The sequence below is a fragment of the Mustela nivalis genome (assembly GCF_964662115.1).
Source record: "Mustela nivalis genome assembly, chromosome: 5".
In the NCBI taxonomy this organism is placed as follows: Eukaryota; Metazoa; Chordata; class Mammalia; order Carnivora; family Mustelidae; genus Mustela; species Mustela nivalis.
This window is the reverse complement of record NC_139024.1, coordinates 69,079,338-69,092,860: the sequence shown is the minus strand read 5'-3', so window position 1 is coordinate 69,092,860 and position 13,523 is coordinate 69,079,338. Positions and strand designations below refer to the sequence as shown.

At 36.8% G+C, this 13,523-nt stretch overlaps 1 protein-coding gene across 5 annotated transcripts in view; it reads left to right on the top strand.

Moving 5' to 3' along the window:
- AKAP7 (A-kinase anchoring protein 7) overlaps nt 1–13,523 on the top strand; it is a 147,776-nt gene that overhangs the window by 15,147 nt on the left and 119,106 nt on the right. For all 5 annotated transcript variants that reach the window (XM_082730938.1, XM_082730936.1, XM_082730935.1 and 2 more), the window contains exon 3: nt 7,577–7,716. In XM_082730938.1, the coding sequence (XP_082587064.1) occupies nt 7,577–7,716 (140 nt within the window). The remainder of the gene's footprint in view (nt 1–7,576; nt 7,717–13,523) is intronic.

The following is a 13,523-nucleotide window of genomic DNA, read 5'->3' as shown; positions in this document are numbered from 1 at the left end:
TTTTCAGGTCTTACATTTAGGTCTTTAGTCCAGTTGAGTTTATTTTTGTGTATAGTGTGAGAAAGTGGTCCAATTTCATTCTTTTGCATGTAGGTGTCTAGTTTTCCCAGCACCGTCCTCCTTCACTTTCTTATTGTGTCCTTTGAGCAAGTGTCTAAGCTCAGTTTCATTGTCTATAAAATTAGCGTAAAATTATAGCTATTTCAGGAGTTGAGTGGATTCAACTTGTTAATACATGTACACTTCTATTAATCTTACCCCAATTTTTTACCTAAGTGTACTTGCTAAGTTGAATACTTAAACAAGTTTTCATCTTGAGAGCAATATTTTATAATAACATTATTGAATGCTTTCAGCATATTGCTGACTGCTTTATATTTTCTTATTTAGTCCTCAGAGAAAATGAGGGAGGTAAAACTTTTAAAGAAAGTTTTAGTAATTTGCTATAAGGGAATATAATGATATGAAATGGATAGGTAATATTTTAAGTCACAAGTTCAGGAGTTTTAAGAATGATTACTTCAAAGATTTTGATTGTTTACAGAACAAGGGAAAAAGAGAAGATTATCAAAACAAAGAATCTAGTTTGTTCCCAGCCTTTTGGCTAAGAGGAAATATGAAAACAATCAGCCCACAATAACAGATGGACTACCTAATTAATTTCTCCCATAATTCATTCTTGTGGGTTTTTTTGAAGTAATAAAACTTAAGGAAAAATTGGATAATTTGCATAAAATGACATGTGCTTTGGATAAAAAAAACAAATGCATGGATCAGAAAACTGTAGCCTTTATTGACAAGACCAGATTAATTAGAGCACATTGAAATGGTTACTGAAATCATTATGAAAATTAACAATGTAATAAACTAAATTTATGAGATGAGGTTATGAGCTCTAATCCAGTGAAAGATCCAGGGCACATGGCCAAAGCATTCTTAGTTTTATTTTTGTGATTGCTGATCTTTAATACTTTTATATGTATGAATACTTTGGTCATATTTATCTTCATATAAAGTAAATTAAAAGAACAATAGCAAATTATACCAACTAAGCCAGCCAGGCACCCCACAAAAGAAAATTTTAGCTAATCCAATTGAAAAGAAAGTTAAATAGTTGTGGATAAAATTAGAGAAAGCTAAGGGAATTTAGAAAATCCCTCTATATCTTTATTTTTACCAAGAGATTTGTTTGTTTTTAAGAGGTTGTATTTTGAATTGGGATTTTACACTATTTCATTCTCATGATACCAGAGTTGTTTTTAAAAATTAATTAACAAATAAATTAATTTGAAAGTATAAACAGGGGAAGCAGGAGAGGGAGAGGCACACTCCCTGTGGAGCAGGGGCTCAATCCCAGGACCCTGGGATCATGACCTGAGCCCCATGCAGAGCTCAATGGACTGAGCCACCCAAGTGCCCCATTATGAAAATTGTTAAGAGTATTTAATATAACTATTATCTTCCAAGATTGATTTTCCTTCTCTGGATGTCTGTAAAATGGACTTATGGAATGTTTGAAATGGCAAAAACAAGTTGTTACAGGAAGAACATTTTAATTTTAAATAGATAACATATAAAACAACTTAAAAATGCTAAAAGCCTTGTGGTCTCTTAAATACCATGTTTTAAAGTCTGTTTATATTGAGTAAAACACAGCAGAAATGATTGTGTCTTATTTCACACTAAGGATACATTTTACATTGCCACCCAGTACACACGTGTATGCAGAAACCTTGAACTTCATGGAACAGTACTTTTATCTGACATTAGCAATGTACTGTCTATACTACTTGTATTCTATCCTACTCCGTGGTATTCTCTTACGTTCTCCATTTTATTCCAGTTCATTCCCTTCTGCCCCACCCTATTCCATTTCATTTCATTCCATTCCATTTGTGGTTTTATTTCATTTATTTATTTATTTATTTTTATGAAGATTTTACTTATTTATTTGACAGACAGAGATCACAAGTAGGCAGAGAGAGAGGAGGAAGCAAACTCCCTGTCAAGCAGAGAGCCCGATGGGGGGCTCGATCCCAGGACCCTGAGATCATGACCTGAGCCGAAAGTGACGCTTAACCCACTGAGCCACCCAGGCGCCCCTCATTCCTGGTTTTAAAAAGTGCTTTTAGATGATATTCTAAGTTGATTTTATAACCCACTAGTGGGTTGATACTAGCAGTTTGAAAAAAGAAAAACTAGACTATAGGTCTTTTTCTACTATATTAATTTTGAAATGAACTACAGGTGATAAAATCAGGCGTATTACTAATTTGGACACTCTTCTTTTTCTTTCTCTTCCTCTTCTTCAGGTTATTTATTTATTTATTTATTTGAGTAATCTGTACAGCCAACATAGGACTTCAACCCATGACCCTACGATCAGGAGTCACATGCTCTTCTAACTGATACCATTTTTAAAATCTAATTTCACCATGAAATATCCTAATTGGTACAGGTGTTAAATTACTACCTTTATCACAGAAGACAGAAAACTAGCTAGGAGAGACTCTAGATAGAGATTATCTAACTGTCCTACCCCTGTCCCTGCCCCTAGTTTTTGTTTATGTTTTTTATTTTATTCATTCATTTATTTATTTATTTATAAAAGATTTTAGCCATTTATTGGACAGACAGAGATCACAAGTAGGCAGAGAGAGGAGGAAGCAGTCTCCCCGCTGAGCAGAGACCCTCCCCCCCGACTCGGGGCTCAATCCCAGGCCCCTGGGATCATGACCTGAGCCGAAGGCAGAGGCTTTAACCCACTGAACCACCCAGGTGCCCCATTTTTGTTTTTGTTTTTTAAAAAATACTTTATTATGGAAACTTTCAAGCTTATTCAAAAGTAGAATAGTAGACTGAACCTCATCTCTTTGTCACTCTTCCTCACTGGATTATTTCGAAGTATATTCCAGATATATTTTCTCTGTAAATACTTTAGTATGTGACTTTAAAAGATAAGGGATCTTTTTAAAAAGAGCATATCCAAAATATCCTTCCCATGACAGAAAATAAGAGTAAATGCTAATGTCATCAAATATGCTGTCAGTATTCACATTTCTCTGTGACATAATTTTTTAAAAACTCTTTTGAATTAGGAAATAAAACCTATGCATTATATTTGATTGACAAATCTCTTCAGTTTTTTTTTCCATCTCTCTGTCCTTTATAGTTAAGTAAATTGGTAGATTAAAGAATCTTGGCTAACTTTTGGAATTTGGCAAGAGAGCTGTAAAAATGCCTTGAATCTCCTATTGTGTGACATCAGGAAGCATATGGTGTTTGGTTGTCTTGCCTTTTTGTGATGTTAAGATTTATCAGTGGCTTCCTTCTTGTTACTTGATGTATCCATTACTAAAATTCCCCATCAGCTTTCTATTTAATGGATTATCCATTGATACCCTTTGGACTGATCCATTGCTCTGTGAAGGGTTTCAAAATGGTGATGTTATAACTCTTGTCTTTTTGCATTTTTAGCTGAAAATTTCTATAAAAAAGAACTTTGCCTTTGTTACCTGTTTGATTGCCTGTATGCAGCTTTGCTATCAAGGGAAGGCAGGATAAATGCTTGATGTTTTTTTCTTTTATCACCAAATTCATAAAATAATAGTTCTTTAGACTAATCCAAAGATGACCTGTGAATTTTGGCTTTAACTTTTCCTTTGAGTATTATAATGAACTGAAGGATTTAAGCATAGTTGATGTCTCTCACACCATTGAAGTTATTATTCTATTTGATGCTGAAATTTTGCCATCTTTGGCCAGTGAGGGGACTTTCAGATTCACATGGTGCCGGAAGTCTTTGAAGATCCAGACTCTTCTGGTAGATTTTATGCCTCAGACCTAGAATAAACTGTTCTCTAAGGATTGGGAAACTTTCTAAGTTCTCAGGTAGAGAAATGTGATTTGATGGAAGGATGCTTTGGGTCATTGCTCTTTTCGCTGTCTAGTGCTGCCTCTACAGGACTGAAGCAGACAGTACCGGTTGCCTTGCCGTCAGCTGTTCCTCATCCTTTTCCTTTCGCAGATTACTTTTCCCTCATAGGGTTAGGTTGATAACTCACTATTCCAGCTTCCAGTGCTGGATGGGGTTAACCCTGTGTCCTGATTTGGACAATGGGATATAAAACGAAGGATACTGGGAACTTATTTAGAATTAGCCTGTGATTTTATCTTTAAGAAATGGCTGTTTTGCTTTAGAAATATTTTTCAGTGTTTTCTTTAATTTTTTAAAAACTGCTCAATAATGTTCTTCATTGTCCATACTAATGGAGAGTACAAGTGGCCTGGATGATGAAAAACAATGGATAGGTTATATTTCATCTTGGTTTCTTTTTGGAGTCTTCTAAATGATGCAGGTACACATTTATCTCCCTAATTCTGTTTTGCTTTGGGTAATATCTGATAATTATAATACCTAATGATAGTGCTAAGTTTGTACCAGGAAGTCGTCTAAGAGTGTACATGTATTAACTCACTCAAAAATGACCCTGTGAGGTACCTATTATTATCATTATTCTCAAATTATAGAGGAGGAAACTGAAGTAAAGAGAGTTCATGTGACTAATCTATGATCTCACAGCTAGTAAGTGGGGGGGGGGGCAGGAGTTCAACCCACAAACTCTGATCCAGACTATTAAAATTGGTTTCCATTTCTGGAGTACCAGTTTACTAAGAACAGATGGAAGTGGGCTAGAAATGTATTCAGACGTGGGTTTAAAATATATATGGTACTTTATTAGCATATTTTGTGGCTTCTGTTTAAAATTAGTAGATTTAGTTTGTTACTACAATTGAATGTAGGACTGTTTCTTAGATGTCTAAAATTACAAGCAGCTTGACAACATATTGATTTCATTTTCCATATTTAAAGAATTGCATGGAAAATAAAACCCAATGGCATCATATGAGGCAATTCAAATGATGCTCATGATACAGATGAGAATGCAGCAAACTTTTTTTTTTTTAAAGATTTTATTTATTTATTTGACAGAGAGAGATCACAAGTAGACAGAGAGGCAGGCAGAGAGAGAGAGGGAGGGAAGCACGCTCCCTGCTGAGCAGAGAGCCCGATGCGGGACTCGATCCCAGGACCCTGAGATCATGACCTGAGCTGAAGGCAGCGGCTTAACCCACTGAGCCACCCAGGCGCCCCACAGCAAACTTTTTCTTAGCAATAGAATTTACAAGGTTGTGACAAGCTTGCATATAAACAGGAAGTCGATAATTTTTATTTCAAATACATGTTCTGTTTGTGAGGATATACCATTTTAACCATATTAATCATCAGATCTATTGTTTGGAAATATAGCAGTGAAGTGGATGTGCAAATATACCAGATAATTTTGCCCTAACTCATAGTGATATAGTCAGACTCTTTACCCAGGTTACCTTGCTCTTAATTTACTCCTGCCTTGTAGATGTCACAAGTGTATGTTCCTCCTAGAGTATGTTCCTCCTGTCTATTTCTATAGACCTTTAGTTTTTAAATTTTAAACATACTCTACTAATTTTCTTAGAAGTTAGTACTAAAACATTTGTGACATTTATTTAAAAAACATTTACTCTTTATTTTTTATTTTTTAAAAATCTTTTAAAGTTTATTTTTATTTTTATTTATTTATTTTAAATAATTTATTTATTTATTTGACAGAGATCACAAGTAGGCAGAGAGGTAGGCAGAGACAGAGAGAGGGGGAAGCAAGCTCCCTGCTGAGCAGAGAGCCTGATGTGAGACTTGATCCCAGGACCCTGACCTGAGCTGAAGGCAGAGGCTTTAACCCACTGAGCCACCCGGGTGCCCCAAAAGTTTATTTAGTTTTAAATAATTGCTACACCTAATGTGGGGCTTGAATTCATGACCCCAAGATCACGAATCATGTGCTCCTCTGACTGAGCCAGCCAGGTGCCCCGCTGTTAATATTTTAAAGAACAGTAAGGGACCTGACTGGTCGAGTTGCTGTGGCAGGTGACTCTTGATCTCAGGGTTTTAAGTTTAGCTCCATATTGGGTATAGAGATTACTTAAAAATTTTTTTAAAAAAATTAAAGAATAATAGAGTAAGGAAAATTACTTCTGCCCTGTGGTTTTGCAGACCTTCAACAGAGAAGCAGTTTGATCCAGTAGAAAATAAACTAGAAGGGGAAAGTTAAAGGGTCTAAATGCCAGATTTGACTCTCTGACATTGAGCAGTTTTTAGAGTTTTTTTGCTCTTCTTTTTTCTCATGTATAATGAGTTCAGCTAGATTAGGACTGTGTAGACACACAAGCAGTGTGCTATTGGCTGAACTCAGACTTCCCATAGTCCTTTCCAAGGCATTGTGTCTCATGATCACCCAAGTCTCTTAGAATTGATCCCAAAGATAGAACCAGCCTCATGTGATTGAATGTACATAAGGTGGTTTCTTCCTCCTACCTCTTTCTAAAATCATACCTCAGAATATGCAATTATACTTGAATTTTTGCAGAGTCTCTATTAGGCACTCCATTTTGTGTCAAGAAGATACAGCCTTGAAAATTCAATCAGTGGTAGTTTTGCATACATAGGGGGAGTTCCCAATAGAGTCTGTGAAAAAGGAGACAGTGGCATTTCATACTGATTTGGTAATTATTTCTGGGGGCTTAGCTTCATAATTAGAATTGTTGGGCATTGTAAATGGGTCTTTTGAAGCTACTTTAGTGAGTAGCCTGCTTCTCGACTATCTGTGGTTAAGGACTAGTTTTTTTGTTTTTTTTTTTTTTTCAAGTTTTCTATTTGTTGCCAGCTGATACTTTTGTAAACTACAGTAAAAAAAAAATGAACTATTAGAAAAATGAAAAAAAGAATACAAAATAGAAACCAACATTTTATAGACAAAATTACTTTGCCTACTTGCTGTGGAAGTTTCTAAAGCTGTCTTAATTTTTGCAAGTTTGTGGCATCACATTGACCACAAACCAAACTTCGAGTGCATTGCTCTAAGTGGTTATGTTGTGGAGGTGACAAATACATATATACAAGATGGATGCAAAAATTATCTTTCCTAGTATCATGAAAATTGTGGCATGGGGAAGAAGATAGTTGTTAGTTGTGCTTTAGATTGTGGGCTAAATCTGGCTAACTACCTGCTTTGTAAAGAAAGTTTTACAAAGGGAGAGTAGAGTGGCTCATTCGGTTGGGCATCTGCCTTCGGCTCAGGTCATGATCCCAGGGTCCTGGGATCAAGTCCCACATGGGGCTCCCTGCTCAGTGGGGAGCCTCCTTCTCCCTCTCTAGTTTTCACTCTCTCTCAAATAAATAAGTCAAATTAAAACAAACAAACAAAAAGAAAGCTTTGTTGGAACACAGCTATACCTATCCTCTGTGTTTGTCTATAGCCGACTTGGTTAGTTTTGACTAAGACAATATGATCTGCAAAGCATAAAATATTTACTCTGAGGTCCTTTACAGAAGAGTTTGCTAGCTACTTCTTTAGATTTAAAAATGACTATAATGAATGATTGCTACTTATGTAGTGCTTGTTTCCTTTCTTTTTTTGACTAAAATATCTTTGTTTAAATACATTAGACATATTGTTGTTTGACTTTTTCCCTCTAGTCACTGATGTACCTCGCATAAATTTGGAGAGAAGTAAAGAAAATGAACGGATCAGTAAGGATCAAATAAAGAAGAGGAAAAAAAAGCAAAAAGATTATCAGCCCAACTATTTCCTATCCATTCCGATCACCAACAAAGAGGTGCTTTTCTTTAAATTGAAGTATAGTTGACTTGAAATGTTACATTGATTTTAGTTGTATAACATAGTGATTTGACGATCTATATTGTGCTATGCTCGTGGTCACACTGACGGTGTAGCTTCCATCTGTCACCATGCAACACTATTAAAATACCATTGACTATATTCCCTATGCCTTTCATCCCTGTGACTTACTCATTCCATAACTACCTCTGTCTCCCCTTCCCCCCTTCTGCTCATCCACTTACCCCTTATCCCTCAGGTAGCCCAGTCAGTTCTTTGTATGTATGGATTTGTTTCTGCATTTTTGTTTGTTTATTCACTTGGTTTGTTTTTTAGAGGTGCTATTTTAAAAAAAACAAACAAACAACTTTTACTATAAAGTTTTATTTTAAATTAGATTTAAGATACACTAAATGCTTGTAAACCCATTTGCTCTTAGCCCTTCAGTCTCTTTGACAGTATTTTAGCTGGGCAATAAGAAATAATCTTACTTATGCAATATAATATATTTAAACAGTAATTTTGAGAAATAGTATTTAAACAACCATAGTTAATAATTTTGCAAAAGACTTTTGAAAAGTGTTGCCAGATGGCATGTCAAGGTTGGTTCTCTCTAAGCATTTGCCTACCACAGTGGAGGAACCTTTCAGAAGCAGAGGGTAGTGACCAGGTAGAAAAAGAGGATTCTGGAATCTCTGCTGGGAAAGTAAAGTGGGATCTCTTGCTGCTTAGTCTCGTGTAAGGTGATGATAATTGCAACACAGTTTCTTTAAAAATTACTCATTGCTATGCCAATTTAATGTGGCATGGTAAACTAGGGTAGAAATCTATTAAACTTCTGAAAAATCAATGTGGTATGAATAATAGAAAGCAGGACCAATTGGCCCAAACTAAGAAACCCTTGTAAATGGCTGAGAGCTGCTCTATCTGTTAGAACTGGTAGAGAGGTGAGGCAGGGAAGAACAGCTCCCTCGAAGAGGGACTGTTTTCACATATTGGTGCAGTCTGAGAGGCAGAGCGGAATTTCTGATTGTGGACTGTGATCTCTTTTACTAATATCAAACAACAAAAATTCCAAGTAAATTTGAAGACCCCGTTGGCTTTATTGAGCAAGTCACGAATTGGGCAGCATCTCATATGGCAGAGAGAAAAGTGCTCCAACAGGCTGCAGAAAAAAGAGGGGTTTTAAAGGTAGAGAGAGAGCGATAGAGAGCGAGAGAGGAAAGAAGGAAACTATTGGCAGAGAATCCTTGTTTTAGGTGAGGTCACCCTTGTGAGGAGAACGGAAGGTTTCTGTCAGTGAATGTCCTGCTGCTGACCGGGAAATTCCGTGTGGACTTGTTCCGCTCCTGGGGGGCAGTTAGGTGTGAAGTCTTGGTTGGCTGACATGAGGCCCCTATCCTTAGGGCCTTCTGTGGTTTTCTTTTTCACACCGGTCACACTTTGCATTTGTTTCCCCCCCTTATTTAACTAGAGTGTTTCTAGGAAATGCTAGTGAATTTTTAAAAACCAAAAGAAATGCAATTGAAATCAAATAAATAAATATCAAAAGAAAAAAAATAAATGTTATTGATATATTCCAGGAAATTTCTAGTCTGTGAAATCACAGTGTAACTGGGGAGAGGAAGATACATAAAAAGCAATATAAGGTTTTAGAATTTAATGCAGTAATGAATTCGATTCTGATTTTACTGGTACATACCAATAGAAACTGGGGGGTTAGCTGTACATTTGTCCTTACAAGTATTTAGGTGGCAGAGAGTTAATGTCATGAGTAATTATTATTATTATTATTATTTTTTTAAAGATTATTTATTTATTTATTTATTTGACAGAGATCACAAACAGGCAGAGAGGCAGGCAGAGAGAGAGGAAGGGAAGCAGGCTCTCTGGTGAGCAGAGAGCCCGACATGGGGCTTGATCCCAGGACCCTGGGATTAGGACCTGAGCTGAAGGCAGAGGCTTTAACCCACTGAGCCACCCAGGCGCCCCATGAGTAATTATTTTGTTACATATTATATATTGTATAAAAATACCTCTGAGTTATTTGGACAAGTTTTCTTTGAAATTTAAGATCATCTGCTCATATAGGAGTTAGAAGAGAGTTGGAAGTCAGAGGTGACGGTACTTAACTGTGAAGTCAGAGCCAGCTCTTTAGGACCCAGAATGTGAAACAGGCAAATCCCCATGCGGATACAGGATTTGTGACTGGAAGAGACCCCAGTTTTCTTATCTTGCTTTGTTGTGCAGGGTAGAAGTTTGGGAAGCACTTCTGCAAGTTGCTTTAATGAGGCCCTTCATGGAGTCTGTCTCTACTCCTCCGTCCGTGGCTCCCGTGGTGGTCTCAGCAGCAGCTCTGTGTCCTCTTCATGTCGGCCCTACCCCTTCTGGCCTCTTTGGCTTCCTGCCTCTTCCAGTGAAGATCAGTGGGGTGATATGGTGGGGAGGGGCAGGATGGGGGAGGGGATGAAGATGAAAGGGGATCGAGCAATTCTTTCCTTCTGTTGAGTTCAGGATTTGGGCCACGGAAGTGCCTGGAGCGAGCGGAAGAGGGAGGATGGTCTGCCCCTCTTGGTTTTCACCCTGTAAGCTGCCGTAGCCTTTGTTTCTGCTTTTCACTTTCTGGGAGGTTGTGTAGAAAGTGGGGAGTGCCGCTTTGCAGTCCTACAGTCTTGTTTGAATACCGTCTGGGCTCTAAGCTCGCTGTGGATGTAGGTCAGGCGACTTCATTTCTGTAGCTTACATTTCTTTAGGTGTAATATGGAGGTGATAATTACTTTCTAAATCCAAATCTGGACATGTGACCCACCAGCTTATATACTTCACTATTTCCCTGGTGGTTTTAGGGTAGAGACAGAGGCTTTACTGTGTTCTGTGAGGATCTGCACGGTTCGGCTTTCTCCACTTTGGCACTTGTTCCTTCGGCTTGAACCCCTCTGGTCTTGAACTTGCCAGGTTTCCTCTGCCCCCCCCCCCCCCCCCCCCCCCCCGAGAAAGCCTTTTCTGTCTGGGAGTTTTCTTTTGTCTCCTCTTGGTTTTGTTGAGGCCAAAATCTTAGTTCAAACCGCTTCACTGGTGACTGCTGCGCCTCCGTCACCCACACCCTGCCACCTCCAGGCTCCCATAGCTTTCCTTTTGTGATCTATCATCCTTGCAATCTGAGCGAGCTCGCCTTCCACACAGAGTTCTTTGGTTCATTCCCAGTACCTAGAGCAGAGCTTGGCAGGGGTAGAAATATACACACACAAAATACTGTCATCTCAGGGCTGCAGATGTGTTTGTGGCATACCAAGTTATACCAAAACATTTACAATAATTAAAATAAGAAATACAGTGTTACAAGTGGTGGTTTCATAATGCAGGTTTAATAGTCATCCTTTAAGGGTGGGGTGACTTAAGTTATGGGGAATGCAGGTTTCAAGTGACCTGGAAACCAAATAATTTAATGTTTCCCTCTAAAGAGACTTATTTGTAGATAATAGAACGCCTACATACAAATACAGGGAGGAGAGGTAGGATAGGACCTTAAGAGACACTTTTTCCATCTTTTATATGAACATCTTTTCTGTTTGTTTGTTTTAAAGTAGCAAGTGTTAATTTTTTTTTAAAACTACTTATGAGCTTTTGTGGGAAGGCCTGGGAAAAGAAGCAGCATTTATAACATTGTTTCAATGGGAGACTGTATTCCAAGTTCCAATTAAGTGACCTGCAAATAAGTTTGTAGAAGCTCGCACATTCACAATGAGTTGCTCTACTTTTGGCCTCTACTTGTTGGCATCTAGTTTTAAAGAAAAAAGTATTCAGACTTATATGGGTCTTTGATTTTTTAAACGTACTTTTAGGTTTTGAAATGTTTGAAATTCTTCATTAATGGAAATTCATGATTTCATACTTTTAATAAATAGAATTAGAAAGTGCATTAGAAGGGCTGCATAAAAATATCCTAATTTCCAGTATATGAAAGTATGTGTTGCTCCATTACCTGCAACTATGCATTCATTCAAAAATAAAAATAAAGCAGGAAAAACTTAATGGGTTTATAATAAATCCTACATGTTTCTTAAGTGGCTAGAATTGTTTGTTAATCCTAGTTGGATTTACTCATTTGTTGGCTTTATGTGCTTTCTTTTGAGTGGTAATATTACAAGGTAAATCAGCACTGAGAAAATGCAAGAGAACTAGAAACTGAATTCAGGAATGTATTAATTTTTTATAAGATGATTTTTTATAATAATGGAAAAATATGATTTTCTTTGGGGGTTTTAAAAGGCATTTGTTGCATTTAATTCCATATTTCATCATTTTGTCATGAGAAAGTTGCTGGTCTTCTAAACATAATCAGAGTATTCACTTCTTTTCTGGGATATGTAATTGTAAAAGTCTGATATCCTGGTGTGTATGTTAAGCACTTGGTAGATTTAGAAACTTCTCCTATTGGAGAATGATTTTTTACTTCAGTTTTGTTCTTTCATCAGTTTTTCAAGTTCTTTCCGTGGTTATAGACAAGCAAGAAAAATGAAAGTATTCAGCATTGAAGTAAAGTTACATAGCAAACTGAAGTGATAATTCTAGTAAATCTTAATGAGGCAGCAAATTTAGGAACAACATAAGTTAACAGCTTTGAAAAATTCTGAAAATAATGTGAAAAGATGGGGTCACAGATGTTCTCCTGCTCTATGCCGGAATGCAACTTCTCTTCCTTGTGCAGAAACACTGTAACTTTAAGGCTTTTTCTCTGCACTTATATATGCCTTGAGTCAATTAGAAAGCTTGAAAAGATAGAAAAATGAATTTTCTTACTGAATTGTTTTTAGCCATATGGAATATGGCTTAGTGGTGAGATTTAACAGGTGGTTGGTTGTTCTTGTTCTCTAAACATAATACTCAATGAAATATTTAAGATTTTAATAATGCTCATATTTTTAAAAAATTTCTTTGAGTATCATATTTAAATATGATTCTGTAGTATTAGCTATTTTTTAGAATGTGTCTGTGCAGTACTGTCAATGGCTGGGGATTAGGGTGAGAAGCTTTGATGGCTTTATAGAATTTTAAACAGTGGCTGTAAAAATTAGTTTCCTTTGGCTTTTAATGACATTGGTACTTATGGAAGAAGATGCTGAAGGTTTTTTTCCTTTTTCTTTTATGTTTTAAGAATATTATTAGGAAAAAGCGTTTAAAAACCTCTTAACATGATTTCAAGGAATATATAAATTAATCTGGAGCATCATTGGGAGGATCAAAGCATAGCTGGAAATATGTCATTGACTCAGGGCACCTGGCTGGCTTAGTCGGAGGAGCATCTGACTCTTGATCTCAGAGTTGTGAGTTCAAGTCCCATGCTCAGTGTAGAGATTACTTAAATAAATAAAACTTTTAAAAAAGGAAATATATCACTTGATTAGGTTACATTTAGAATTTTGATAGGTTGAAGTTAATCCTGCATCATAAGTACTGTGTGACATTAGAGAATTAATGTTCAAAGTATTTTATTATTTTTAATTTTAAGTTTACAAGCTATTAGATAATTAAAAAATGTGAATGGTCTGAGACTATTTTAGCATGCTGGACATTGCACTAAAATGCTGAATACGTGAATGAATGCAATTTTTTGATCATAATCTTGAATTTACATATAATTAGTATTTGAGCCCAGAATGGAGTGTTTTTATGAAAATGTGGATACTCTACTCACTAGGTACAAGTAGCAAATCCCAGAGTGCCTGGGGGGCTCAGTCAGTTGAGCATCTGCCTGACTTTTATTTTCAGCTCAGGTCATAATCTCGGGGTCCTGGGATCGAGCCC